General features: G+C 45.3%; 1 protein-coding gene and 3 long non-coding RNA genes across 8 annotated transcripts; 2 read left to right on the top strand and 2 right to left on the bottom strand.

The window, feature by feature from the left end:
- On the top strand, window positions 1-26,090 carry QRFP (pyroglutamylated RFamide peptide). Of its 5 annotated transcripts, XM_081896829.1 has the most exons (3): window positions 14,804-14,910; window positions 18,406-18,606; window positions 24,582-26,090. In XM_081896829.1, the coding sequence occupies exon 3, from the start codon at window positions 24,582-24,584 to the stop codon at window positions 24,978-24,980; it is 399 nt and encodes a 132-aa protein (XP_081752955.1). In that variant the 5' UTR covers window positions 14,804-14,910; window positions 18,406-18,606; the 3' UTR covers window positions 24,981-26,090. The 5 variants fall into 5 exon arrangements, with proteins under 5 accessions (XP_081752954.1, XP_081752958.1, XP_081752955.1 ...); XM_081896828.1 differs by lacking the exons at window positions 14,804-14,910; window positions 18,406-18,606 and adding an exon at window positions 1-86; XM_081896832.1 differs by lacking the exons at window positions 14,804-14,910; window positions 18,406-18,606 and adding an exon at window positions 3,974-12,553.
- LOC309361727 lies at window positions 2,554-10,852 on the bottom strand. Its single transcript, XR_014164607.1, has 2 exons — window positions 10,779-10,852; window positions 2,554-3,975 (listed from the first exon to the last, which is right to left on the bottom strand). It is a non-coding gene; the product is annotated as an uncharacterized lncRNA (long non-coding RNA).
- Window positions 14,262-14,788, top strand: LOC309361723. Its single transcript, XR_014164603.1, has 2 exons — window positions 14,262-14,344; window positions 14,386-14,788. It is a non-coding gene; the product is annotated as an uncharacterized lncRNA (long non-coding RNA).
- LOC309361721 lies at window positions 17,399-18,223 on the bottom strand. Its single transcript, XR_014164601.1, has 3 exons — window positions 17,976-18,223; window positions 17,717-17,844; window positions 17,399-17,543 (listed from the first exon to the last, which is right to left on the bottom strand). It is a non-coding gene; the product is annotated as an uncharacterized lncRNA (long non-coding RNA).
- Window positions 26,091-27,831: the final 1,741 nt, after the last annotated feature.

Consider the following 27,831-nt stretch of genomic DNA (forward strand, 5'->3'; position numbering starts at 1 on the left):
CCAGAGTACCTGCTATGCATGCAGAAGGTCCAGTGCTTTTTTTTTCCAGTCGGAGTGTGTCGAAGCACAGTTCTGGCACTTCTCAGGTGGGTGCCATTGTGGGCTGGCAATCCTCCCACCTGCTTCTTGCCTTTTATGCACTTCTGAGAAGCCCAAAGCAAACATGTCAAGTCAAAATGGAAGCTGGTCAGCATGTGTGAGTCTACCATTTTTTTAGAACTATGACTCCACCTATCTCCTAGCCGTGATTGGTCAAGTTATGGGGTGGGGCCAATTCATATTCCATTTTCTTCAATCAGTCTCCCGTGTAGCAGCGGCAGGCTTTAAGCTTTCCTGCCAGGCCTCTACTGTTGCACATGTGTGTGTTTCTGCAAGGGCCTTTCTGAGATGCCCTAGCCACCTGCCTGAATCTATGAGAACAAGGGAAGCAGGGGTGCATTTATCTGACCTGCACAAGAACCAGGGGTGACCTCCAAACCGGTTAGAGAGACAGCTTGCAGTAGCTTTTAGCACCTCCGTGGGTTTGTTGTGAAACCGGCAATTGTTCAGGGTTGCACTGAGTTGCCCGACGACTTACTGTAACAACTTTGTGGTGAGTTCCAGCACCTATTTTTCTTGTGGGTGGGGCGGGGGTTCAATATCTGGCATCCCCAGACAGGGTTGGGTTGACTCCCTATTTGAAACCCCGGATAACCTCTGCTAGTTAGTTTGACTGCTCTAAGCTAGATGGATCAACCGTTGGACTTTGTATAAGGTAGCGTCCTGTGTTCCTATGGAGGAATTTGCCCTTGTGTCACAGTTCTGCAGAAAGCAAAAAGGGCAGGCACCTCTGAAGAATCACATTGCCTTCAGATGAGGGAGCAAGCTGTGATGTAATAAAGGCAGAATTAATGCATGCCCCAAAATCCAGCAAATCCTGAGCACCCAGTGCTTCCCTGCATGCACACACATAGGCAAATGAGGCTCATATTTCACATGGTGACTATCAAATTCTCTGTGGCCCATATATCTAGGGGAAAAAATTTAAAATGGGGAAAGCTCAGCCTAGTCATAGAGCATCTTCCTGAGATGCAGAAGGTCCCAGCTTCAGCCCCTGCCATTTCCAGGTAGATCTGGGAGACTTGCTACCTGAAACCCCTGGAGAACCACATTCAATCAGGGTAGATAATACCAACCTAGGTGGGCCAATGGTCTGACACAATATAGGGCAGCTTCCTATTCTCCTATTTAACTATGAGGTTAAAAAAAACCATGAGGTTTTTTCAGAACCATGAGGACCAGGATCTTGACAAACGTAGGGCTCTAGCTCAATAGTAGAGCATCTGAGTGTCATGCAAAAGGTCCCGGGTTCAATCCTTAATGACATCTTCAGGTAGGGCTTGGAGAGAACTCTTGCCTGAAACCCCTGGAAAGCTGCTGCCAGCCAGTGTAGACAATACTGAGCTAGGTGGACCAATGACTTCATACAAGGCAGCTTCCTCTGTTCCCCAAAGCCTTCCCAAAGACCATTCAACTGATCAAACTGGCTCTTGATAATCAATAACTGCACTGCCACCCGATTTCAGAATCTGGGATTCCCACTGGCACTAATACCTGCAAGTGCTTCACACATCATGCTTCTATAAATATTGGGGGGACGGACCACTGTCCACATGCCCAAACAGGCACATGGGCTGTCACTCAGTAGGAGAGGACCTGCTTTGCATACAGAAGGTCCCAGGTTTGACTACCAGCATCTCCCATTAAAAGTGAATCATGGACAGCAGAGATGAGAATGGCCTATACCCCAAGTTCTATGGAGAGACTGGCTGCCAGTCAGAACAGCCCATTCTTTGTTATATGGAGCAATGATCTAACTCAGCTTCACAATCACAACTTCCATGGTCCTGTAGGAAATGCATTATGTGTGAAGCCGCCCCAAGGATGGTTATCAGTCTACTTACTTTCTCCTTACCAGGAAAATAGGGGCTCCACAACTCCCACATTTGGTGAGGATTGAACTTTCAATACACTATCAGGATCAGGGGGGGAAACAACTCACCCTATTATTCTTTCTCACTGCCCCCTCTCCCTGTCATTCAGCACCTTCATTTCTGTTAACCTGTCTATTGTCAGTTCCCAAAACTGGGAGGAAACCAGAGTCAATTTGAGTTTGGGTTGCATTGGATTGAGTTGAGTTTGATTGAGTTGAGTTTATCTTCGAGGTAGAATAGGAAGTTTATAGCAGACATTGTTCACCCCTGCACTTGATATATCAGCTTGGGAAATATTCCTAAGGTGGAGAATGTGTGTATGTGTATGAGACAGCTTCCATATTTTGGGTGGCACTGGAAAAGCTAAGTTCTAGACTGCTCCCAGCTGAATAATGGGTACAAACCACATGTCTAGCCTATGATTTTTCTCACCTGGCTTGCTGAGGAGCGTATGACTTCTGCCTTCCATCTGTGGTAGAAAAAAATATTGTGCACACCCCAGTCTCTTTAGTGGTGAGAGATTTCAGGGTGCTTACACAGGGTTCAGTTTCCTTGGAATGAAGGTCAATGGAGACTGTGGTGTCTTTAGAATATATGGTTTTACTTCTACATATATACAACCTGAGTTTAGGATGAAGGGTGTCACAGCCTTAACACTGACAGATCTTGCTTCCCCATTGGGTTTCCAGGGAAACCCCTGAGTCACAGCTTGGGGTCTAGCACAAAACAGGCATGCCTCTCTGTCTCCAGCTACCAGCATCAGCCAAAACTCTGTCTTACACAAAAAACCTTCTTAGCCTGTTGTTCCCCATCCTAGGATTACGTGGCATCCAGCCAGGTGAGGTGGGGGAAAGCCCATCCATATGTTTCTATGGCAGTCTCTTTGGACTGGTCTGACCAGTTCACCAGGTTTCCTCTTGGAGATCTTAACCTCACAGTCACAGGGTCACAAGTTTGAAAGGTACCCATGGAGAACATCTAAACTAACCCCCAACCTTATAACAGTAGTGGTGGTTGCCACTTTCCCCTTGCTCCAGCAGTGTCTATTGCCCAGGGAGGACAGAAGGCCATGGGCTCATTTTTGCATCAGACAGAAGCTGTGCACCTTTCAAGATTCCCCCAAGCCTCTCATTTCTTCCAATCCCATTAAGGTCTTGCAGAAGCAATCAGAGAGGGCTTATTATCTGTGGGTCACTGATAACTTCAGAAATTGCTTCCCACCTGTCCTCAAGCCCTCCATACCTCAGCTGCTGTTGCATGGCAGAAATCATGTCTAGGTAGAAAAGCTTGGTTAATATATATTTTTCTTTTCTTTGTCATCTCAGGCTTTCACAGCAAACAACAGAAAACAGGATTGCCAAAGGAGCTTTAAGCAAATGGCACAACCCCAGCTGTGGTGCTTAGTTTGTAAAGAGACTGCAATGGAGGGGGGGCTCATAAGAGAGATAGTTAGCAGAGCAAGCTGTTCTCCATCAAGCCCAGATGTTCAAAAATGGGGTGTCTGCCTTAGTTTGCTGTGGCCAATTTCACTCACTTCCAAGCGCTTATGGGACAGATCTGGCAATGGTTTTGCAGCAAACTCTTTAGCAGTTTGATGCTGAAGGACTGGTAGAGAGAAGAGGTGAGACGGAGGAAGCGGGTGTGTTCTTGGCACTAACAGGGAGGCAAAGGGTGGTTATAAAAGTGGGTTGGAGAAATTCATGGAGGAGAAGGCTATCAACAACTACTAGTCAAGCTCCACCTCCACAGATGGAGGCAATAATGCTTCTGAATGCCAGTTGCCAGAAACCTCAGGAGGGGAAAGAGTTCTTGTGCTCAAATCCTGTTTGCACATTTCCCATTGGGGCATCTAGTTGGCCACTGTGGGAACAGAATGTTGGATTAGATGTACTGTTTTTGGCTTGATCCAGCAGGCAAGCTCTTCTTGAGTTCTCCCAGTTGCTGAGAATCACAAGTAGGGAGAATTGTTCAGCTTCTGCTTTTGGGTCTCCCATTGGGGCATCTGCAAGAACAGGATGATGGACAAGATGGACTTCATTTGTCCTCATCCAGCAGGGTTCACCTCATGTTCTTCGCCCTCTGTTGGAGGCTGTATGCCTCTGAATACTGCTGGAGGCACAGGAGGGGAGAGTGCTCTTGTGCTCAGAGGCCTGGCTCATAGGCTTCCCATTAGGGCATCTAGTTGGCCACTGAGAACAGGAGGCTGACTAAATGGGCCGGCAATTTCTTATGATGGAGCATGGTTAGATATAGTGGTCCAGGAGATCTCCCATTGTCTCTGCCCTGTAGGATGGGAGAAAGGATTTTGATATGAGTTGCTGAGATTCCTTCTCAAGAGAAATGAATCTGGAGATTCTTGCGGAGGGGAAAACACTCAAGGAGTTGCAAAGGAAGTGTTTCCTTTCAATAACAGAATATTTCTCAGGTGAGGTAGGTAAGCAGTTCCGCACAGCTCTGAACCGCCATCTGAATTTGCCTACGCAAACATTTTGAAGGGTATTGGGACAATCCATGCATGGGCAAAGTTCCCTAGGAATCCCTGGAGAAGACAATTGTTCTGCCAGCATTACCTGGCTGGTGTCTTGAGCTTGGCATGAGAGGAGCCAAGATTAAGAACCAACTTCCATGCCATGTAAAATACCAAACTTAAAGGGAGCTTTCGGGCAGATCCACACCAGACATTTAAAGCACACAGATAGAGTGTCCTGCTTTTGCCTGATTGACAGAGCAAGGCCAGTCAAAACCTATTGGTGGGCAATTAGACTTCAGGGAGTAGGGTAGAGGACAGAGATCCAGATAAACTGTCCACATGTTAATTTGTACGTAGAGATACAAACTGATAAATTATACAACTAATAAAATTGATGACATAATTCATCTTATCTCAGCAGGGTATGGGGAGCCTGTGTCCAGTTAACAGGCACCAAATCCTTAAGGCCTTCAAATTTACTGTGGTATACTTTTGCAGGGAGAGGTTATTAAGGCTGTTAATATCACAGCCAACTGGGGCTTGAAAAATAGAAAGTGGAGACCATCATCTTTGTGCACTGGAGAATTGGAAGTTGTGTGGGAAAAGCATTGTTTGCCTGCTATACAGTCTCCATTCACTGCTTCTGGCAGTCTTTAAAAAATCTGCAAATGCTGTTTGAGCATAGAATCATAGAATTGTTGGGATGTACCCCAAGCACCATCTAGCTCAACCTCTTGCAATGCAGGAAGAATCCCTGACAGGTGGCCCTCCAAGCTCCATTAGAAAACCTCTGACGAAGGAGACCCCACCACCTTCCAAGGGAGTCTGTTCCAATGTTCAACAGCTGTTACTGTCAGAAGGTCATCCTAATGTTTAACCAGAATCTCCTTTCTTATCATTTTAATTCATTGGTTTGCATCTTACGCTCTAGAGCAGCAGAAAACAAGCTTGCTCCATCTTCCATGAGACAGCCCTTGAGTTATTTGAAGATGGCTTTCATATCTCTTCACAGTCCCCTCTTTTCCAACTCCCTCAAGCATTCCTCATAAGTCTTGCTTTCCAGACCCTTGATTATCTTGGTCACCCTCCTCTGCACACATTCCAGCCTGTCAGTTTCCTCCTTAAATAGTGACACCCAGAATGAACACAGTATTTATTCCAGGTGTGGTCTGACTAAGGCAGAGTAGAACAGTACTATGGCTTCCCATGATCAGGACACTAGACTTCTGTTGATGTAACCTAGAATAGCATTACCTTTTTTTGCTGCTGCATCACACTGTTGACTCATTGTTAAGCTTGTGGTCTGCTAAGATCCCTAGACCCTTTTCACATGTACTACTGGCAAGCCAAGTGTCTCACATCTTATATTTGCAAGGTAGGCGCAACATCAATTAACTGCTCCCAAGGACCAATTCCCTCAACATTAATTCATTTAAGATTGATACAGTTTGTTGTGGAGAGTGCACAAAATATTACATGAAGATTTATTCACATTGATGGTGAAGGGAGGGCATGCATCCTTTCTGATTCACAGGGAAGGTTGCTATATCTGATTATCCTCCAGGTGTTCCAGCTGCCCCCCATGTGAGTGTCCATCCATGTTAATTCCCCACAGTAAACGCAAAAAGTATGACAGAAAAATAAATGTTCCTCTAAACACACAGGGAATGGTGTACCAGAGTAACAATTGGCCATTAACCATTTATATAGCTACATTCCAAACACCATTAGTTGTGCCTCATATTGGGAGGTGTTGTTTTTTTAATTCTCCTTGTCAGGCTTATCTACCCTGCTGTGCCCAGGGGTGGTGGGAGACACTGCCAGCTTTCAGCTTCAAGAGATGTCCACAAGTTCTCTCCTAACACTAGGACTTGTGGGTATCTAATGAAGTTGAACACTGGAAGATTCAGGGCAGATAAAGAACTTCTGCAGTCAGCACAGAGTTAAACTGTGGAACTCCCTCCCACAGGAAGTGGTGATGGCCACCAACATGGAAGGCTTGAAAAGAGCACTGGACCAAGTCAAGGAGGAGAGGGCTATCAATGGCTATTAACCATGACAGCTGGGCACTGCCTTGGGGGTGGTGCATCCCATTTCACCGCTTGAAGCAAAAGGGGGAGTGTCCCTTTACCTTGCTCCCATTGCCACCATACCTGCTCCTGCACCATACCACTGGCGGAGACACAGCACCAACATCACCACTAACTTCAGGCGAGATCTTGCTGAAATCATGTGCGCTTGCAATATCTTGCACAATTTCAGACATTTTGGCTGAATTCGGCACCAATAGCAGCACTGCTTCTGAACAGGCAGCAGAGCAGGTGGGGGGGCCAGGGCTGCTACCTTGGGGGCCACCATTTACCTAATAGTAGAGCTGGCTCTGCACTGTCTCCATGGTCAGAGAGAGTCATGCTTCTGAATACCACTTGCTGGAAACCACAGGAGGGGAGAGGGCTCTTGGGCTCGGGTTCTGCTTTCAGGTTTCCCATTGGAGTATCTAGTTGGCCAATGAGAGAACAGGATGCTTGACAAGATGGGCTTTGGCCTGATCCAGAAGGTGCTTCTTAGATTCTCCTTCCACTTTTGGAGGCATTGTGCCTCTGAACACCAGCTGCTGGGAATTGCAGGTGGAGAGAGTGTTGCCATTATATTCCGGACCTGCTTGTGGGTTTCCCATTGGGGCATCTAGGTGGCAGGATGCTAGACTAGATGGTCTTATGTTCTTATGTTCATATTCATTCAGGAACTCAAAGAACCTGGACCAGTCCTGGAGGACCTTCCCTATATAAGACAACCCCACTCAGCTTCCATCCCAGGAACAGAAACTTGTCCTGCTTTCAGAAGGGTGTGTTTGAAAACAAGGGGGGGCGGGGGGGGGGCGGGAAGCAGCTGTTATCTTTACCTTACACCTGGAGAAAATTTTTGGTTGAGGAATTAAAGCCCATTTGACAAATCCCACTCCTGCTGTTTCTTCCAGCCTAATTAAGTAATTTGATTTACACTCAAGCCCAAACAATACCTGCAATCAAGTGAAGGCAGGAGGAATCTGCTTCTTGTTGATACTGGAAGGCTAGGAGTTTGTTTGTTTGTTTGTTTGTTTTGTTTGTTTGTTTGTTATTGCTCCTGTATCTGCAGTATCTAAGCTTCAAGATTTGGGACTGGTTTATTTTTTTTTAATAGTTCAATTTGTTCAATTTGAAGAAGATTCCGTAGATATTGGTGCATGTGCTCCACCTCAGAGGATATTCGGTGAAGACAAAGTCTCCCACAAATGAAAGAGACATTCTGCTTTTATATAATTCACCCAAGTGATGTGGAAATAGATTTTATGGTGTTTGCCTTTGTGATGCTAGACAACCAGTCCATTGTGTTTGCCCTGGTTTCTTTTGCTTTAGGTGGAATATTTTCTAATTATGTTGGATCAGGGAGGAGATAAGGGATTAAGCGGTCATCTTGATCTCTCCATTCCCACTCCCACATTTTGGATCTTTGAGAAACTGCTTTCTTGACGGGAGGGGGGAAAAAAGCAAAACTGGGTTGTTGTTGGCTTGTGAAAACATTTCCTCTGTCATCCTGAAAGCCTCGCCCCAGGAGTGCCTGTTGGGGCACAGTTCTACCAACCTCAGGCTGGCCTCATTCAGCCCCTCACCCACCTGCCCTCCTCTTTAGACCCAGTCTGAGGGTTGCTACTGAATGTCAACTTCTTCCTCCTTAGTCTCAGTGCTGCCCTGCCAGAGGCAGGATGGGGACAAAATGAGACTTAATTGGCCTTGCCCAGGTGCCACCTACTAATTGGCCTAGGTGGCACGTACTAATTGACCTAATTGGCACAGGTTCCACCTACTGTTGGGCTCCTTTGCCTTCCGTCCCATCAATCCCAAAGAGCACCAGCCTCCACTGCTTTCCCCTAGTGAGTTTATTTCAGTGAAAAGGAGGGGCTGTCTAAAATGTGGAGTTTCCAGGTTGGATCCAAGGATTAACTCCTGAAGAGTCTCTGTGTTATCTGTTTCTCAGGCTTAGGCTAAAACATGTCTGCTGTGATGCTCAAGGCAGATTAATCGCAGAGGGGCAGCCAGCCAGGTTAGCCTCTTGCACAAAGAACAAGGAAGAGTCTTGTGGCACCTTAGCCCTCCTAGTCAGAAACCAAGCAATTGGGGGGGCGGCAATTTTATGGGGCATTTTTCTACCCTGAGCAGAATTCAAGTGCATCTCAGCGTGTTAAAATGTTCCAAAATAAAGCTGAGTGTGTTGCATCAGGAGAAGAGCACTTTAACCAGTTTCCCTGGATCAGTTTTCATTTGAAAAACTATATGAAACTTCTTTTTAAACCCAATATCTTTGCTGAGATGAAAAAACAGCAAAATGGCAAAACTGAATAGGTTATGTCAGCTATTTTGGAACCTTTAGCATTTTTTTTTTTTTACAGAACAAAAATGATAAATGGCAAGCTGTTGAAATTCAGGGACATTGTTTGCTACTACACAGGTGATGTTCATCAAGGAGGACTATGTTGCAGGTCTACCCCAGTATAAGTCCTGCAATGAAAAGTGCTCATACAGCAGATTTTAACTCCACTTTTGGGGGTGGGGGTGTGAAGAGGGGTAAGAATTTAAAGTATGAGAAACATGGGTGGTTAAAGATGAATCAGAGGGGCCAATGCAAGTTTTAATATTTTCCAATCTAGAGAAAAAATTGCGATGTTAAGTCACAGTAAAATTACTGAGAAATGTTAGTAGAAATTGGTTGAAGTTCTGTTCACAGCAATGGGACATAAGCATGACTCACTTTCTCTGTATCTACCACAGTCCCCATCATCCATGATCACTGGTCACAGTAGCTGAGGCTGATCATGGAGTTGGAAGAGACACCCATCTAGTCTAACCCCCTGCAATGCAGGAACCTCAACTAAAGCATCCATGACAGATGACCATCCAACCTCTGCTTAAAAACCTCCAATGAAGGAGAGCCCATCACCTCCGGAGGAAGTCTGTTCCACTGTCAAACAGCTCTTACCTCCAAAACGTTCTTCCTGATGTTTAGTTGGAATTTCCTTGTTTTGGTCCTACTCTTCAGAGCAGGAGAAAACAAGCTTTCCCTTAAGATATTTGAAGATGGCTCTCATGGAGAAACTATAGATGGCTGCTAGCCACAATAGCTATGTTCTGCCTCCACTTCTGGAGGCAGCATCCTTCTGAATACCAGTTGCTGAGAATCTCAGGAGGGGAGGGTGCTCTTTTGCCCAGGTCCTGCTTGGAGGCTTTCTTTTGGGGCATCTGGTTGGCCACTGTGAGAACAGGAGGCTGGACTAGATGGGTCTTTGGCCTGAACCAGCAAGGCTTCTCTTATGTTCCTCCAACTTAAAGATGTTACAGTCTTGCAATTCTTAATGCTGTATGGCTTATCAAAATGTATTGTGTGATGTATTTCTGGGTTTTCTGTGCACAAGAAACGAGGGCAGGATGCTACAGAAGATGAACAGGGCAGCTACTTGACATGGGTGTTTCTGGATCTAAGATGTGCTCCTTCAAAGGCTGATCCTTGATGGTTAGATGCTGCTCTGAACAACTACTTGAACAGAGGCTGGCCTGACCTTTCCAATGATGCTTTCCAGTGAGCCATCATTTCACTTTCATGCACTGTTTGATCTTGACAATGACAAGGAATTATACAAAGCAGGGAGAGTTTGCCACTTCTACATTTCATTGAGCTGGAAGTTCAGCGATAAAGGGAGGGTGGGGGAAGAGAGACGTGACTTTCATGTATTTTGCATGGGTCAGTTAAGGGTGTGTGAAGGTCAGCAAGGGAGCTGGGTATAGGATACTGCCCATTCACGTCTGAACTGCTGGGCAGATCATGTGCCCAAACAACATTTCAGTGAAGTAGATCACTAGTGTGTGATTGGTGTCCAATAACATAACGTGTGGACTTGCAAAAACCTAATAAAAAGGAACTCATTATTATGCGTTGTTTGGTTTACTGCTTTTCCTCAAAGGTGAACATGAGGGCTACTGCCCCAATTCAAAACAACCCTGTGAGGTAGATTAAGCTCAGGAAGGAGTGGCCAGCTTGCCCAAGATCCTCAAGTGAGTTGTCATGCACCATCAGAGACAATGGAGCATCTCTCCTATGAAGAAAGGTTGCGGCATTTGGGACTTTTTAGTTCAGAGACAGGCAAGTCAGAGGCGACATAATAAAAGATTATACAATTATGCATGGCCTGGAAAGAGTCGGCAGAGGGAAGTTTTTTCTTCCTCCCACATAGCACTAGAGCATGGACATCCAATGAAGCTGAATGTTGGAAGATTCAGGAGAGATAAACAAAAGGACTTATTCACGTAGTGCATGAACTGTGGAACTTGCTTCCACAGGAGGCAGTGAAGGTCACCCACAAGGATGGCTTAGGTCATCAATAACTGGTAGCCACGATGACTATGCTCTTCCTCCATAGTCAGAGACAGTAATGCGTCTGAATCCCAGTTCCTGGAAACATCAGAAGAGGCGAGTCCTCTTGTGCTCAGGTTCTGCTTTCTGGTTTCCCATTGGGGCATCTAGGCTGCCACTGTGAGAACAGGATGCTGGACTAGGTGAGCCACTGGCCCCTGCCAGCAAGGCTACTAAATTATTAAATTTGTATACTGCCTTTCATCTGCAGATCTCAGGGCAGTTCACAACATAAAAATGCAATATCGAAGCACAAAATACATTATAAAAATAAGAACAAAACAAAACACCACAAACCAATACCCTCCTCCCTACATGTGTCACTATGTCTCCCTTATCCAGGAACAACATTTGGTTTTTCTAAAAATGGTTATTGCCTGCAGGGGTTGGGCAGATGTAAAACTTCAAATCAACATTTAATAGGATCACACTCCTGGAGTGATCAGCCCTTCTCTTGAACAAAGTGTCTGTGTTTCAGTGCTAGCTTTGAAGACAAGAGTACTATAAAGCAAATCAAAGCAAGATATGCTTTATTGTACTAGCCAAAGGCCATGACAAAACCATACAAACACTATCAGGAAAAGAAATATCTATGTAACTGTATATAAATCAGTATAAAGGATAAAGCAAATAAGTGCTCAGTAGGGAGCCCAAGATGAAAATACTCATATCAGATATCATGCGTGCATAAAAAGCATTGAAGCCTAGGATTCCTTGTGCTGCAGGCATAAATTGAGGTAGGGATCATATGGAGAAGGCCCTTTCTCTTGAAGCCACCTCTTGTATATATTAAGGGCTCTTGCCCCTTTCATTAACAGCTTTCTGCTTACACCGTTCTTCTGAAGAGGCCAATTAGCTGCTGCCTAAGTCAAATGGTGGTTGGTTTTGTTACTTGTCCAAAATATCGAAAGATGATTCACCTTATCTAGTAGTTCCAGCACATGATCATTAAAAACAATTATCATTCACCTCTTCCTTCCCTCCTTTGGCCTCACACTGTCCTCAATCACTATATGTGTCTTCAGCACTAACTACTTTTTAATTATATTGCTGAACTCCTGCAGTGGTTCTCAACCTGTGGATCCCCAGATGTTTTTGGACTACAACTCCCATAATCCCTGAGCTCTGGCCTTGCTAGCTAGGGATGATGGGAGTTGTAGTTCAACAATATCTGGGGACCCACAGGTTGAGAAAGGCTGCCTTAGGGGGTCCCTTAGCTGTGGTTGCAGGGGGTTGGACTAGAGGACCCTTAAGGATCTCTTCCAACTCTATGATGCTATACTATGATAATCAGCATCACCTTCTTCATCTTCCCTATCACTCATGGGTGACTCAGTGCTAATTAACGATATGGTCCTGGGCCTGCTTTGGGATATAAAGAAAAATAACAATTGAATTAAATGCACTTTTTAAAGGGGAAGCGTGAACAGCTAATCAAAAAGACTCTTTTGCCCTCAAAGAAGCCCAGTCGGATCCATGTTCCCCCCCAGACTTCAGGCTTCACAATGGAATCCTAGGCTCTGGAATGCAGAGCAATAATCTTATCAGAGGGAAGGGGAGGGTGTCTGTTTAATGAGGGGTCTTATTTAAAGAAAGGGAGACACGGACACCTCATGCACATCCTACTTTCCCACCTGGACGGAGCAGTCAATCTAGCAGAAGCAGAAAAGTAAGTACTCAAGGAAACCTGTTGCCATGTTCAGCGGAGGTGGTTTTTAGGGTAGCAAGACTGGTTTGGCTGCACTGGGTGGCACACTGCAGGGGGTGCCACAACAGTGCCGTAGAAGGGAGTATGAGAGATGGTGTGTGTGTGTGTGTGTGTGTGTGTGTGTTGAATTTTAGTGTCACACAGGGTGCCACTGAAATTTGAGAGCCCAAAGTCTGCTACTGTGTTCAGAAGAAAGCTTATGCGTTTTTTTATTCATTCATTCATTTGTCAAGGAATATTTTCCCCCAACTGGGTGTTCTGTCTCGCAGAGAGTGGCATAGATGAGGTCAGCTCTTGAAACTAGTTTTCTAAAGGTAAAAAAATCTAGACTCTTCTTTCCCTAAACTTCAGCCATTTCTACACTACTAGGGCAAGGAGATTGGTCTTGAGTTCTCAGTGCTTCTTTGGAGGCTAGTAAGAGGCGACATTATGGTAGTTTATAAAATTTTGCATTGCACTGAAAAAGTAGATAGAGAAACGTTTTGATAGCTCACTTGTAACACTAGAACTCGTGAACATCCAATTAAGCTGAATGTTGGAAGATTCAGGGCAGATAAAAAGAGGGACTTCTTCCTGAAGCACAAACTATGGAACTCCCTCCCACAGGAGGCAGTGATGGCCAGTAGACCCTCCAAGTGTCCCTATTTTCCAGGGACAGTCCCAGATTTACAGAAGCCCTCCCAGTTTCTTATTTGATCCTGGAATGTCCCCTTTTTCCTTTGGGTGTCCCTATTTTCATGAGAGAAATGTTGGAGGGTATGGAGTTATCTTACCCCTGAGCCATCTCAAGGCAGCCCGTATAGGGAAGTTTTTAATGTTTTATTGAGTTTTTTATATGTTGGAAACCACTCAGAGTAGCTGGGGCAACCCAGTTAGATGGGTAGGGTAAAATAAGGCTGTCCTTGCTCACCAACAATGAGATGCTGAAAAGTCAAGAGCAGGGTGAGGTAACTCTGAGAAAGGGATGGGAAAGGATGTCATGGGACAGGGATGTGGGGGACATTTTGCAGCCGAGGGCCACTTTCCTATCTGCGAAACCTTCTGGGGGCCACATGCTAGCAATGGGTGGAGCCAGAGGCAAAGTGGGTGGGACAATGGATGTAAAATGTCACCTCTGTGCAGCCGACTAGGTTCTGCATACCCCTCTCTTGATCCTCCATGCAGGCCAGCACGAGGCATTGTCTGAGGACAGCAACTCCCAGTGAATGGGAGAATTGGGGACCAGGCAGAGAAGCCCAAGGGGTGCATTTGGGTCCCTGGGGTCCTCCACCCCGGACTCAATAAGCCACAGAGTCTCCAGGTCTGGGCAATGCTGTTCTTTGTGACTAATAACAGAGGATATTCGGGGAAGTCAACCCCTGTTAGGCTCACAGTGGCTCCAGACCTGCACAGAGCCCGGCAATTCTTGGACTGTGCTGTTCCCTGCATGATCTCCTGTAATCCAGAGAGGATTCCCCTTGCCTGGCTTCTCTTCCTTCCATCCTCCTTGCTTTCTGTCATCCCCCAAACCCTTTGCAAGGGGGCTTCTCAGCTTGCCCCACTTCCTCCGGCTCACCCCCTCCTGCAAATGTCTCCATGTATCCGTGATCACAGAATTATAGAGCTGAAAGGGACCCCAAAGTCCATCTAGTTCACCCCCTGCGATGCAGGAATCCCACCGGAAGAATCCCCAACAGATGGCCATCCATCCTTGGCTTAAAAACCTCCAAGGAAAGAGGAGGTGCCAGACCAAAATCGTTCAGGGGTGTGTGTGTGTTTATGTGTGTGGTGCTTGTATATTAAGGGACATGTAGTAAAATGTGTGTGCTTGTGTGGTGTTTGTCATTGTTAACTGACCTGCGTAGGTTTGTATATTAAGGGACATGTGGTAAAATGTTGTGTAGAGAAACATTTGTGGGATATAAGCTAAAGTGAGAGCAGTGGGTGGGCTGTGAGAAGAGAATGGAACCTTGGGGTGTGCTGCGTGCTGATTGGCTGAGGATGGAGTGTGACAGGCAGGTGACAGTTGGGACAGGTGTGTGTGAGAGACAGTTAAAGGCAGTTGGGCTTTGAAGGAGGAGGGAGGAGGGAGGAGGGAGGAGAAAGACTCCAAGAAATCCAGTTCCTCAAGACATGTTTGTGGCTTAGACAAGCTGATTTGTCTCAGGAGGGCAGTTTGGTCCCAGGGACGCCAGTTGCCAATCCCGATCTCCACAGGGCCTTGACAGTCTCATCTTTGGGAAGGAGTGAGGAATCTGCTCTGCTGAGGTCTTCCAAAATTTGGCAGTTGTGGTCCCAGCCAGTGTCAACAGATACAAAATCAGTTCCTTGTTATTAAGGTCTCGATCCAAACATACACATTCAAAAGAGCCTGACAAGAAGGGTGAATTGTTGGCCCAGTTATCAAAAAGATCTCAGAAAATACTTTGGTCCAGGACCCTTTGTTTGGCGCCGTCCTGCCAGATATGCCTGTGGGTCTCAGGATCCTGGCATGGCGGGGAGGCACCCCTAAGTGTACAAAATAAATTCATTGTGATGTCAAATAGCAACCATGTGCCATTTGCAGGGAGAGTTCCCTGGTGTGAGCCGAAAGAGAAGTGCTTATTCTTATTCTTGTATCTTGTCCCCCAAATGAAAGGCTCCCCTAACCAAAATCCTGGCTACACCCATGGTTGTCACTCTTTGTGGCCGGACTTACCGTATTTTTTGCTCTATAAGACTCACTTTTCCCCTCCTAAAAAATAAGGGGAAATGTGTGTGCATCTTAAGGAGCGAATGCAGACTGTGCAACTATCCCAGAAGCCAGAACAGCAAGAGGGATCGCTGTGCAGCGAAAAGAAAAAGCACATACACAAAAATATAAAATTACAAAATACAAAAAAAATAATTACAGACATTTAACTTATAAAAAGGAAAAAAAGACAGAAAAGCAAAAAACAAAACACGCTAAAACAAAAAACAAAAATCCCTCTTTTTAAATTCTCATCTTTGATTCACTTATTTTCCTGTCTTCCCTACATCTCCCTTTTTTGTATCCCTTTTGAAAATTAATTCAGCAAATTCATATCCAATTAACTTATCTATTATCAATCCAATCTTATTTTTAACCTTGTTGCTAGAACCCCTTCAATTCATTCAATGTCATCAACATTCAAAAATTTTACGTTTCTGTAAATAAATTTTAAATCTCCTCCAATCTTCTTCCACCAACTCTTCTCCCTGGTCTCGGATTCTGCCAGTCATTTCCGCCATTTCCATATAATCCATTACTTGCATCTGCCATTTTTCCAGAGCTGGTAGGTCTTGTGTCTTCCAGTGCTTTGCGATGAATATTCTTGCTGCTGTTGTGGCATACATAAAGAGAGTTCTATCCTTCTTTGACACCAATTGGCCGACTATGCCCAGGAGAAAGGCCTCTGGTTTCTTAGGGAAAGTGTACTTAAGTACCTTCTTCAATTCATTGTAGATCATCTCCCAGAAAGCCTTAATCCTTGGGCACGTCCACCAAAGGTGAAAGAATGTACCTTCAGTTTATTTACATTTCCAGCATTTATTATCGGGCAAATGATAAATTTTTGCAAGCTTGACTGGGGTCATGTACATCATTTTCATAATATTCTCTTAGGGCATTACATGCCGTAAATTTAATCCCGGTGGTCCACAACTTCTCCCAGTCAGCAAACATGATATTATAGCCTATATCTTGTGCCCATTTTATCATTGCCGATTTTACTGTTTCTTCCTCAGTGTTCCATTTCAGCAGCAAATTATACATTCTTGATAGAATCTTAGCATTGGGTTCTAGCAGTTCTGTCTCTAACTTTGATCTTTCCACCTGGAAACCCACTTTTTTATCCTGGTTAAAAACCTCTCTTATTTGAAAATAGTGTAACCAGTCTCGCACCTTCTCTTTAAGCTTCTCATAACTCTGCAATTTCAATTTGTCACCTTCCTGTTCTAAAATTTCCCAATATTTTGGCCACTTGTCCTCCATATTAAGTTTTTTCAAAGCTTTCGCTTCCATAGGTGAAAGCCACCTTGGGGTTTTACTCTCCAAAAAGTCTTTATATCTAATCCAGACATTAAATAGTGCTTTCCTGACAATATGGTTTTTAAATGCCTTTAAATGCCTTTTACCTTGCCGTACCACAAGTATGCATGCCACCCAAATACATTATCATACCCCTCAAGATCTAAAACATCTGTGTTTTCAAGAAGTAGCCATTCCTTCAGCCAGCAAAAAGCAGCTGATTCATAATAGAGTTTCAAGTCTGGCAGGGCAACCCCCCCCCCAACTTTGGCATCTGTAAGTATCTTATATTTTATTCTGGGCTTTTTGCCCTGCCAGACAAATCTAGATATATCTCTCTGCCACTTCTTAAAACAATCCATCTTGTCAATAATTTGCAATGATTAAAATAAAAATAACATTCTCGGCAATACATTCATCTTGATAACAGCAATACGACCCAGCAAGGAAAGCTTCAAATTTGACCAAATTTCTAAATCTTTTTTGACTTCTGACCAACATTTCTCATAATTGTCTTTAAATAGGTTCACATTCTTAGCGGTCATATTCACCCCCAGGTATTTTACCTTTTTTACCAATGTTAAATCTGTCTCCTTCTGAAACCTCTCCCTCTCTATTGGTGTCAAATTCTTCTCCAAGACCTTAGTTTTTGACTTATTCAGCTTAAAACCTGCTACTTGACCAAATTCCTGGATTACTTCTAGGGCCCTCTTGGTGCTAGTTTCTGGCTCTTGCAATGTCAATACTAGGTCATCTGCAAAGGCCTTAAGTTTATATTGTTTAACTCCGACCCCAGAGCTCGGCTTTAAATGCCAAAGATGGTAGAGGCTGAGGTACCCTTCCCAAGTTTGCCCGGCCACATGAAGATCATCTTCCCAAGGGGCTCCACTGTGAACCTCCTCAAAGAGTGGAGCTCCAACGGTGGGCCCTGGGCTGGCAACTCTGCAGGTGAAACAAAGGGAAAAGGTGAGAAATCAAGTAAAATACAAACTAACCACCTCTGCCTTCCTCCAAGTCTCCTCCAAGCAGAGGTCAGTCTCCTCCAGACTCCATTATCGTCAGAGTCTTACAGGCCTCGCCATCGTCTCCCTCTCAGCAACAGAATAATTGTTCACCTGGACCCCCAGACTTGCCTGTTTCCATCCCTTGGCCACTCACAAGGGCTGGATCTTCCTTGGGCACAAAGAGATGGACCTTGTTCCTCTTGCAGCAGTTGCCCAGCAGCTCTCGCAGCCTCTTGAAGCTAGGAGAGAACAAGGAGAAGTTAAGAAACTGGAGCCCTGGGTTCAAAACATCTCTCAGCCATCAAGCTCCCTCCACTTAGCCCATGTCAGGGAAGTCCAGATGAGGCAGAGGAGGACCGCAGCAATGGACCTGGTCATTGCCTTGGGGCCAGGGCTTCAAACTCAGTGCCCACTCTTTCACTCCTGCTCCTCATTGCCAACTGCTGATCAGTTGCAGTTGGTCCCTAGAAGCCAGCAGTGAGTGATGTCACATAGGCTGGGCTGGGTGAGTCATGGTTGCCTTGACAACAGCCTCCCCACTAAAGCTGGGCCACTCTGGCTCCTCCTTCAGAATGGGGAGGCAAGACCCTCCAAGTGCCCCTAATTTCCAGGGATAGTCTTGGATCTGATCCCAGAATGTCCTCCTTTTACTTAGGACATCCCTATTTTCATTGGATAAATGTTGGCGAGTGTGGCTTAGTTGACTTCAAGAGAGGATTAGGCAAATTCATGAAGCAGAGTGCTGTTGATTGCTACTATCATGATGGTTATGCTCTGTCTCCCTATGCTTCTGGAAACAGTTGCTGGAAGCAGCAGGAGGGGAGAGGGCTCTTGTTCTTGTGTCCTGTTTGTGGGCTTTCCACAGGCATCTGGCTGGACATTATGAGGAGAGGATGCTGGACTGGAGGGGCCTGATCTAGCAAGGCTCTTCTAATGGCCTACTTCTACTGTCAGAGGCAGCCAGCCACTGAATACCAGTTCCTGGGAATCACAAGTGATGAGTGAGTTGCTTTTGTGCTCTGATGTTGCTTGTAAGCTTCCCATTGAGTCATCTGGTGTGCTACTGCAAGAACAGGGTGCTGGACTACATGGGCCAGCGGCCTGATGCAACAGGGCTTTTCTGATGTTTTTGCAGTCTTAGATCAACTAAAATATCACAGAAGTGCTCTCCTCTTCCCAATCTTATGATATCACAAAAAGCACAGTACAGTAGTACATTACATAACTGAGAGTGCATCAAGTTACAAATGCCCTTGCTTTAAATTTTTTATTTCAGTGATGTCATTTACCAAGCTATTGCATCCCTGAACAGTATCACACAACTCCTTTTCATGCAGAAGCAGACATTGAAAGATGAGGAGGATATATTTGGCAGGTTCACTCTCTCCAAGGCATTTACAGATGTATTTGCCTCTGGAATTCTGACGACTTGGATGGCAGCCTCTTGGAGTAGCCTGGCTTCATGAGGCAGGTTCCAACACAACGGACAGGTTTTTCTAGGAAGTTTTCAGTGGGAAAATTTAGGTTTATTTGCACTGGAAAGTTATTGCAAATTCATGGACAATGCGGCTATCAACTGTTATTAGCTGCGATGGCTATGCTCTGCCTCTATGCTCAGAGGCTTTTCAGTTTTTAAACTATAAAGTAGTGCAGCCACTGTGCACCAAGACACAATGTGGCTCCAAAGGGTTAATAAAGCATCAACCCATCCAAAGATTTCTTTTACAAATAAGAAAGATTAGTAAAAATAAACGTATCATCCACTTGTGAGTTCCATCATTATTGTTCTATATAGCCTTAAATGAGCCAGGTATTTGCATGTACAGAAGGCACTGATTGACCATGTGCCTCAGCATTTGTATAGGGAATAAAATCATGCCACATATTGAAAAACAGTCAATCAAGCTCTGCCCTTTAGATACTTTTAGTTTTATGAGATATCTTTTCAAGAAAGGTTATTTGTTCTCTTTCTTTTTCTTATGGTTGAACTTTTTTTCTTAGCAAATCAATAAAAAATTAAAAAGAGTAATGCCCCTGAATGCCAGTCGCTGGAAACCACAGGAGGAGAGAGTGCTCTAGTGTACTTGTCCTGAAGCATCTGTCTGACCACCGTGAGAACAGGATCCTGGACGAGGTGGGCCACTGGCCTTATCCAGAACCCAGGGTCACCTTATCTTCTTGAAATGGCAGGCACAAAATGTATTGTGTTAGTGGAAATTCACTTGCAAAAATGTGCAGATTAGAGGAAATGGCATGCTAAAAACAAGTGTGTCATTTGGGAGAAAAGTGCCTCGGATTTCTACAAGGAACAGAATTAAACACATTTTGTTGGCTGAGGCTGAGCAGGAAACAACTAGTCTCCTCCCTCGTGCCAAGTCTAGGTACATGGAGTTAACTAAAGGCTGGCTGAATTATTCTGGCACCTGAAGCAGAGAATCCCACAAGCGCTTCTCCCTGGGGAGTAAACATGACAATTATGATAAATTAAAGGACTTAAAATCTGCTGCCCTTTCATGACTTGAGCAGCCAGATGCAAAGGAAGGCAGAGTTGCTGCATTTTTAACAGTTATCTAGAAGAGGAGATTTCAGGGGGTGCAACTTGAAGCAATGGGGAAATTAATTTATTTTGTATTCATATTCCATCTTTTCTCCAAGGAGCTCAAGGTGGTATACATGGCTCTCCCTCTCCCCCGTTTATCCTTACAGAAACCCTGTGTTGTAGGTTCGACTGAGAGGCAGTGACTGAGCTAATGAGCTTCATGGCTGAGTGGGGGATTTGAACCTTGGTCTCTTAGGCCCTAATGCAACAACTACACCACACTTGCTCTCCAAATAAAATAAATCTATCTCCAGTCTGTGCTAATTTTACTTGGGTTCATATACCTGTTTTGTTTCTGCATTAATCTGTGATTCTGTATTTTAAAATCCACACGAAAATCTGTACTTAATTATTTGGGGTTGTATGCAATGCTAATCCTACTCAGAATAAATTTATGGAAATTTATTGCAGTGGCTAACTTAGGTCCATCAAGTTCAATAGGTCTGCTCTAGGTAGAACTTAGCTGGATAGCAACCCACATAATTTTATCACATAATTTTATTTACCTTGAAATCCACATTTCATCTCAATATACACATAAAATTATATCCATTTTTAATGCCTTTTATTATTTGAACCGAGAATATCAGGCTTGGGGCATGAGTGTTAAGGCTCTTCCATACTTTCATTTAATATAGCTAATAACCTTTCTGTACCTCCATTAATCATCTGTTGTCTATATTACATTCTTCTCCAAATTGCTGCCTTCTCACACCTTCCTGTCCTTTTCTCATACTAATTTCTTTTTCAGAGTATCCCTGGTATGGGGGGGGGGGAAATCTGGATCAAGGGAGGGGAACATATAGGAAGGCAGTGACTTGCAGGAGAGCACCATGTGGACAGCAGTACATGTGAGAAGGATCTAGGGGTGATAGTAGACCACAAACTTAGCATGAGTGTGATACTGCAGCCAAAATGGTGAGTGCTAATCTAGGCTGCCATCAATGGAACTCTAGTGACCAGTTCAAGGGAAGAGATAGCACCACTCTATTCTGCCTTGGTCAGACCGCATCTGGAGTACTTTGTCCCACAGTTTAAGATGGATATGAACAAGCTAGAATGTGTGCAGAGGAGGGTCTGGAACCAAGGGTCTGGAAACCAAGCCTTATGAGGAATGGTTGAAGGAGCTGCATATGTTTAGCTTAGGAAAGAGGAGACTGAGAGGAGATATGGCAGCCATTTTCAGATATCTCAAGGGCTGTCACATGGAAGATGGAGAAAGCTTGTTTTCTCCTGTACTGGAGGGTAGGACCTGAACCTATGGTTTCAAAAGACAAGAAAAGAGATTCCAACTAAACATTAGGAAGAACTTTCTGATGGTGAGAGCTGTGTAACAGGGGAATGGACTCCCTCACAAGGTGGCAGACTCTCCTTCCTTGGAGATTTTTAAGCAGAACCTGGTTGGCCACCCATCAGGGATTTGTTAGCTGTGACTCCTGTCTTGCAGGGGGGGTTGGACTAGATGACCCTTGGGTTACCCTCCCAACTCTGCAATTCTTTGATTCCATGACAACAGAGAATTAATGAAGCTACATGAAGTTTTGTATCCAGGTTAATTGGCTGTATGGATGAGCCCTCTTAAAGTGGGGTTTGCATTTGGCATCAAATCTGGGACCAAATGATGCACTACTGGAAACAGCATCACTCAGGAGTTCCCATTAAGGCCTTCCAAGTGGAGCCAAACTTTCTAGCAAGGACTTCTATTCAGTGGTAAATTCCATGCCGAATGGAAACTCTGATTGCCGCATGAATCTTCCTTTGCAAACATTGCTCAATTCAAGCTACACCTGTTAATGAATACTTTCCCCCTTGAATTTGAGCATGGGGGTGAAAATCTCACTTCTGTTATTTTGCCCACTTTCTCCGTCAACCCACCCAGTACTGGCATGCAGCCCACAGAAGGTTTCCAATAAGGGGGTGTGACCCCTCAGTGCTGAAAAAGACCCCTCCACCCTAAGCTAAGCTGTCATTCATTCACTGTATTGTGCTAAAAAAAATCTATCACCACCCTTGTTATTTTATCAACTGCTGTAATTTTATTATAATATAGTTGCTGTTGAAACATAAAAATCTATGTCTAGGGAAGAAGAAGATACCTGTGGTGTGTCAAGAGTTTGCAAAGCTTTACACGAAAATTCAATAAATGTTTTAGACTATTCTGTATCTCACCCTACGAGACAAGAATGAACTCTGCGAGAGAAGTAGGGCGCACAATTTTGCAGTGCAAAAAGGAAGAATTCATTTCACAGCAGGAAAGGAAAAGGGGGGATAACTGTGTATTCCAAAAGCCCACATTTCAGCGGTGAGCCTTTGCTCAAAGGGGGCTCCATGCCAACCCCTCAAAACCATCCGAATGATTGCGACCGGAATTGACTCTCTTTCAGCCTCAGTTTGCCAAAGGAAGCTGTCCAGATCTCTTGATTAATTTGTTTTCCTGCATTCTTGTTTTACAAGGCTCCTGTTGAATCCACATGGTGCTAATGGAGCGACAGAGTTGGCAATCTGGGGAGTGGAAGAGGTCATAGGCCAGATCAAGCCATGGGGCAATTTTAACTAGCCAGGCCAAATTTTAATCAAGATATACTAATAAAAGAATGAAAGGGAAAAAATGCCTGCTGCTTCACTCAGAAGCAAAAGAGAAAAACTTCTAAGCAGTAAAAAAAATAAGAGCCCAGACTTCCTCTTGGATTTTGTAGAAGAGTAAGGCAGTCGTTCAGTGGTGCAGCACATGAAGTTGTAACAACAGCAGCAATAATTTTAATGTGTGGCAGAGAGCAGTCCTAATTCAAAGGCTGGAGAGGAGGGGGGCCAGGAGACAAGATGGGGTGGCTTGCTGAAGACTCCAGGGAGTCTCCTCCTCCTGCTGTGACCAGTTCCCCTCCTGCCTGGTCTCCCAGAACACATAGAGAAATGAAAAGAACAGATTGGTTGTGTTCAGACACAGTCTCAGAATGCTTGGGGGAAAGACCCTAGAGAGGAAGAGCCTCGGGCAGCTGTGGGAAGACCTACTGGGAAGAGTTGCTGGGATCACTACAGCTACACTATTTGGGTTTCTTTGAATAAAGAGTTAACTTCACCAACACCAGTGTTTGTTTATTGCTGACCTTCACCTGACTCTAGCTCCTGACAGGCTTAACCATCAGAGGAGGGAGGGAGGAAAGGTGGGATGAAGGCCAGTGCTGCTCACCTCTCCCCGCAGCTCCCATTGCACCACAGTGAGAGGTCAGGCTGCCTCTCCCCCTTGCTCCCCTTCCCCACTGCCTTTCCCCACTGGCCAGGAGAATTCAGGACTCTGCTTGACATAGTGAGAAGCCAGGGACGCGGACTTATAAAAAATATTGGGGGGGCCCGGGAAAGCTCATGAATAATAAATAAGCTCATGAATATGCAAATGAAGTGGCGCCGCCTCCTCGTGAGCGAATAGGGGAGAGCGTGCTGCGCCTATTAAGCAGCTCCAAAGGAAATTGGGTGGAGCTTTTGCTCGGGAGGGAGGGCAGGAGGCATGCAGCCCGCCCCTCCCTGTGCATTTTGGGCTGGGGGAGGGGCGGCGATGGCGCTCTGCTGGAGGGGCGCCGGAGATTATTGGGGGGGCGGAGCCCCCCCAAACGAATTTTTGAGGGGGCTCGGGCCCCCTCAAGCCCCATGGAGTCGGCGCCTATGTGAGAAGCCATGATGGTGCAAGGATTTTTGTGACAGTCCCATCATTTTTAGGGCCGTTGGAGACTATGTTGGCCACTATGAGAACAGGATGGGCCCTTGGCCTGATCCAGAATGAATATTCTACCTCCACTGTTGGAAACATCAAACCTCTGAATACTAGCTGCTGGAAACCACAGGATAGGAGAATTATTGAGAGTTGTTAGGAGATCTTTATTCCCGTTCCTGGAGCTATAATTCCCAGAGTTCCCTGAGAAGAGTGATTGATTGACTAATGGCTCTCAGTACCCTTATATACTTATAAGCAGTTTAAAATGTGAATAAAACAATGAAATTGGGGGGGGGCTGTTAAAAATATTTATTTAAAACATTCAGAGAATAATTAAAATCAATGATAAATTTAAAAATGCGAGTAAAGCACACAACTCCTAGAGTGATTTGACAGTCAATCTCTCTTCCCAGGGAATTCTGGGAACTGTGAAGAGAATAGTGGGTCTCCTACCACCACTCAGCACCCTTAACAAACTCCAGCCTCCGAGAATTCCTTGGAAGAAGCCATGATAGTTTAAAGTGGTATCATAGTTTTGAATGCAGCCACTAGCTCTTCCCTTATTCATTATAAAGTACAGAGGTGTTTGTGGTGTGTGTTTGTGTGGTGGCTTGAGGACTTGTCTAGGGATGCCTAAATCCAGTGACATGTCTTTCACTCTTTCTCCCCAGATGAAGGCCTCCTGCCTCTTCTCCTGCTTCTCCCTTCTGAGCTTCTGTGTCTGTTTCCCCCTGGATGAGGGGCAGGCATTGGGCCAGAAGGGCAGCCTCTGGGTCCCCGGAGCTGCCAAGTGGAAGTGTTCGCCTGGAGACCTCAAGTCCCTCCTCAGTATCGCCAGGGAACTACAGGGGTTTGAGAAGGAGCGAGCTGGCATCCGCCTCCGCTTCGGGAGGGAGAGAGGAGGAGGTCCAGAAGATGAGAATGAAGCCACCAACTACCTGCCAGAGGAGGCAGGTGAGAAGAGGGCTGGCACTTTGGGGAACCTTGCTGAGGAGCTGAACGGCTACAACCGGAAGAAGGGAGGCTTCAGCTTCCGCTTTGGGCGACGGAGGACAGCAGGTCTCTTCTGAAGTCCACTGTCCACCCACTTCGGCTGTGGAAGTCCTTCCTTATCTGTCCTGTGCTACATCTTCAACACTCTTGGGATGACCAGCAGTGCCCTCACCCCTGATTTCATCCTTCTGTTGCCTCATACAACACAAGCATTTCTCATTTTCCTGTTCCCTATTCTGCAAAATCTTGTTTTTCGCAAAAGGGGGTCAAGAAGGGATTGATTCCACAACAGTCTCCTCCTTTCCACTGACTTCAGCTGTTCTGATTCAGCAGCTCAGTCTCAAGGCCACTTCTGCAAGTTTTGCAGGAAGGGAGAACAGTGCAGAAGAGATTCCCCCCTCCCCAAAATGCTACAATTTCCCCCCTGCAATGCCTGACCGTAAAGGAACATTGGGAGCATAGATCACAGCCTTCATTCATGGAGGGCACCTCTGAAACTCAAGAAGACCTGGCTGGTGCTTTTAAGAACTGAGCAGATGCTTGAGAGAAAGAGTGGGGAACGGTTTTCAGCTCAAGGGCCACATTCCCTTCTGGGAGTCATGGGCCAGTGGTGGGTGGGGCCCAAAGCAAATGTGGGTGGAGAAGCAAATGAAAATTTCACCTTTGTACCATAGCTTAGTTTACACCCACCCACCCCTACCTACCTTGATATTGCAGCCAGAGCAAGCAAGAGGCACTATTGCAGTTCAAGGATACATATTCTAACCATGCAAAATAATGGGGGGGGGGAGTTAGGGGTGTGGCCTGGTAAGAGTAAGTGTGGAGTTGGTGTAGCCTTCATAGAGTTCTGAGGGCCAGACAGGGAGCCCTTAAGGGCCATGACCACTCTCTTTTATTTCTGACACAGTATCCTTGTGGAAGAATGAGGTGGAGGGGGTTTCCTTTCTGGGTTTGGGGAGAGAGATCACCCCTTGCTGGAGATGGGTAGAACTGTGAATTGAAGTTTTTCTCCTTTTTTAATTTCTCCAACCAGCTCTCCACATTTCCACAGCCTGTGGAAGACCGCTATTCCTTTAAGTTCTCATGAAAAGTCATTAGCATTTTTATGCAGATTCTCCTACTTGATATGTTTGAAATATTTTTCCACTAACAGGCATTGTTTCACAAAACAATTTCCCCTAAAACAACACATATTTGTATGCTGGTTTTGTGGATGTGTGCTTCTTTACTCACATTACTCCAGAAAAGGGCAATGATTGGCAAGAACTGCATCACTAAATTTGGAGAAGGGCTGCAGTGCAGTTTCTGCGTTGTTTCTAAAAGTGCATATTATGTAGGTTTGCCTTTAAGTGAGCTGAATTTCTTGCCCATTCCCTAGCTACCAGATGTGATAGCTATGTTCTGCTTCCACGTCAGAGGCAATTTACCTATGAATGCCAATGGCTGGGAACCACAACTGGGGAGAGTTGCTCTTGTGCTCAAGTTCTGCTTGGGAGATTCCCAAAATGAACATCTTGTTAGCCACTGAGAGAAGAGAAGGACAGACTGGATGGGCCTCATTCAGCCTGATGCAGCAGGGAATGCAGGACAGTTTTAAAAGGGGATCAGACATGTTTATGGAGGGCAAAGCTACTGGCCAAAATGGTAACACTCTGCTGCAACAAAGACAGTAATGTATCTGAATAGTTTCTGGAAGCCACAGAGGGAGGAGTGTGCTATTCTGCTTGGGTGCTGCTTGTGGGCTTCCCATATTGGATATCTAGAAGCCTGTGAGCAAAACCTAACATAAGACTACTCTCCTGTGCTTTCCAGCAACGTATACAGAAGCACTGCTGCCTCTGCCCCTTTCTCAATATGGCTCCACCTCCTTCTAGAATCTCAGGAGACTTGAAAATCATAGAACCACAGAGCTGGGTCCCCAAAGGGTCACCTAGTCCCACCCCCTGCGATGCAGGAATCACAGCTACTTGGTAATCGAGGCGTGGAAATGGCATAATCAAAATCTGTGTGCCAGTTATCGATTGCAGACTGAAATGACTGAAATAAATATTTGCTTGTTCCCCCCTCTGGTTTAAAGGAGGGAACATAATCCCCACCCCACCCCACATTCTTGCTTCACCACAGAAGAATAATCAGAAGATGAAATCTGGAGCCCACCGGTTAGCATGACTTTCCCTGAGCCCAGTGCAGTTTGGAAACTCTTTCATTGCAGCTGGATGGAAAATTGACAGGCTGGATATTTATTAAGGATCTGAGTGCTTAAAGAGTGTTGCGGGGTGGGTTATAAAGTAAGAGGGCTGTCTCCATGGCAACATCAATTAAAAGCTCCCAGCAGCTTTGCTGTTCAATCAAACCATACATTGGGGTTGTTTTCTGAAACAGAGCTCTCCAGTGGGATGAGATTAAAAGCAGGGTTTGTGAGGCATCCCCTGCACCCAGCCTCTGGTCATCTTCCTTTGCAACCTGGCTGAAGAAGCAACAGGTGTCATTCACCCAACCATTTCCGGAGCAGCAAAAAGACAGGTGCTCTCAGGACTTCAGCCCTCTGTGGGTCTTGAACTTGAGATAGGAGGAATGTCAGGCTGGAACTTGGCCTAGTCCATAGCCTCTGTCACTATCCAGATCTGTGCTTGCCTCCATGTCTAGCATCCACAAGTTGGACACAGCTGGCAATTTGCTGATCTCTAGGAGAAAAGCTGGTGCTCAGCTGTGGAGGATCTGCTTTGCACGCAGAAACTCCCAGGTAAGTCCTCGGAATCTCTAGGTAGGGCAGAGAATGGCTTCAAAAAGGATATTGCAGGGTTGGGAAAGCTTCAGAAAAGGGCAAGCAAAATGATCATGGGGTTAGAGAATCTCCCCTATGAAGAAAGGTTGCAGCGTTTGGGACTTTTTAGTTTAGAGAAAAAGGTGAGTGAGAAGGGACATGAT

This window comes from Podarcis melisellensis, assembly GCF_964234715.1.
Source record: "Podarcis melisellensis genome assembly, chromosome: Z".
Classification (NCBI taxonomy): domain Eukaryota; kingdom Metazoa; phylum Chordata; class Lepidosauria; order Squamata; family Lacertidae; genus Podarcis; species Podarcis melisellensis.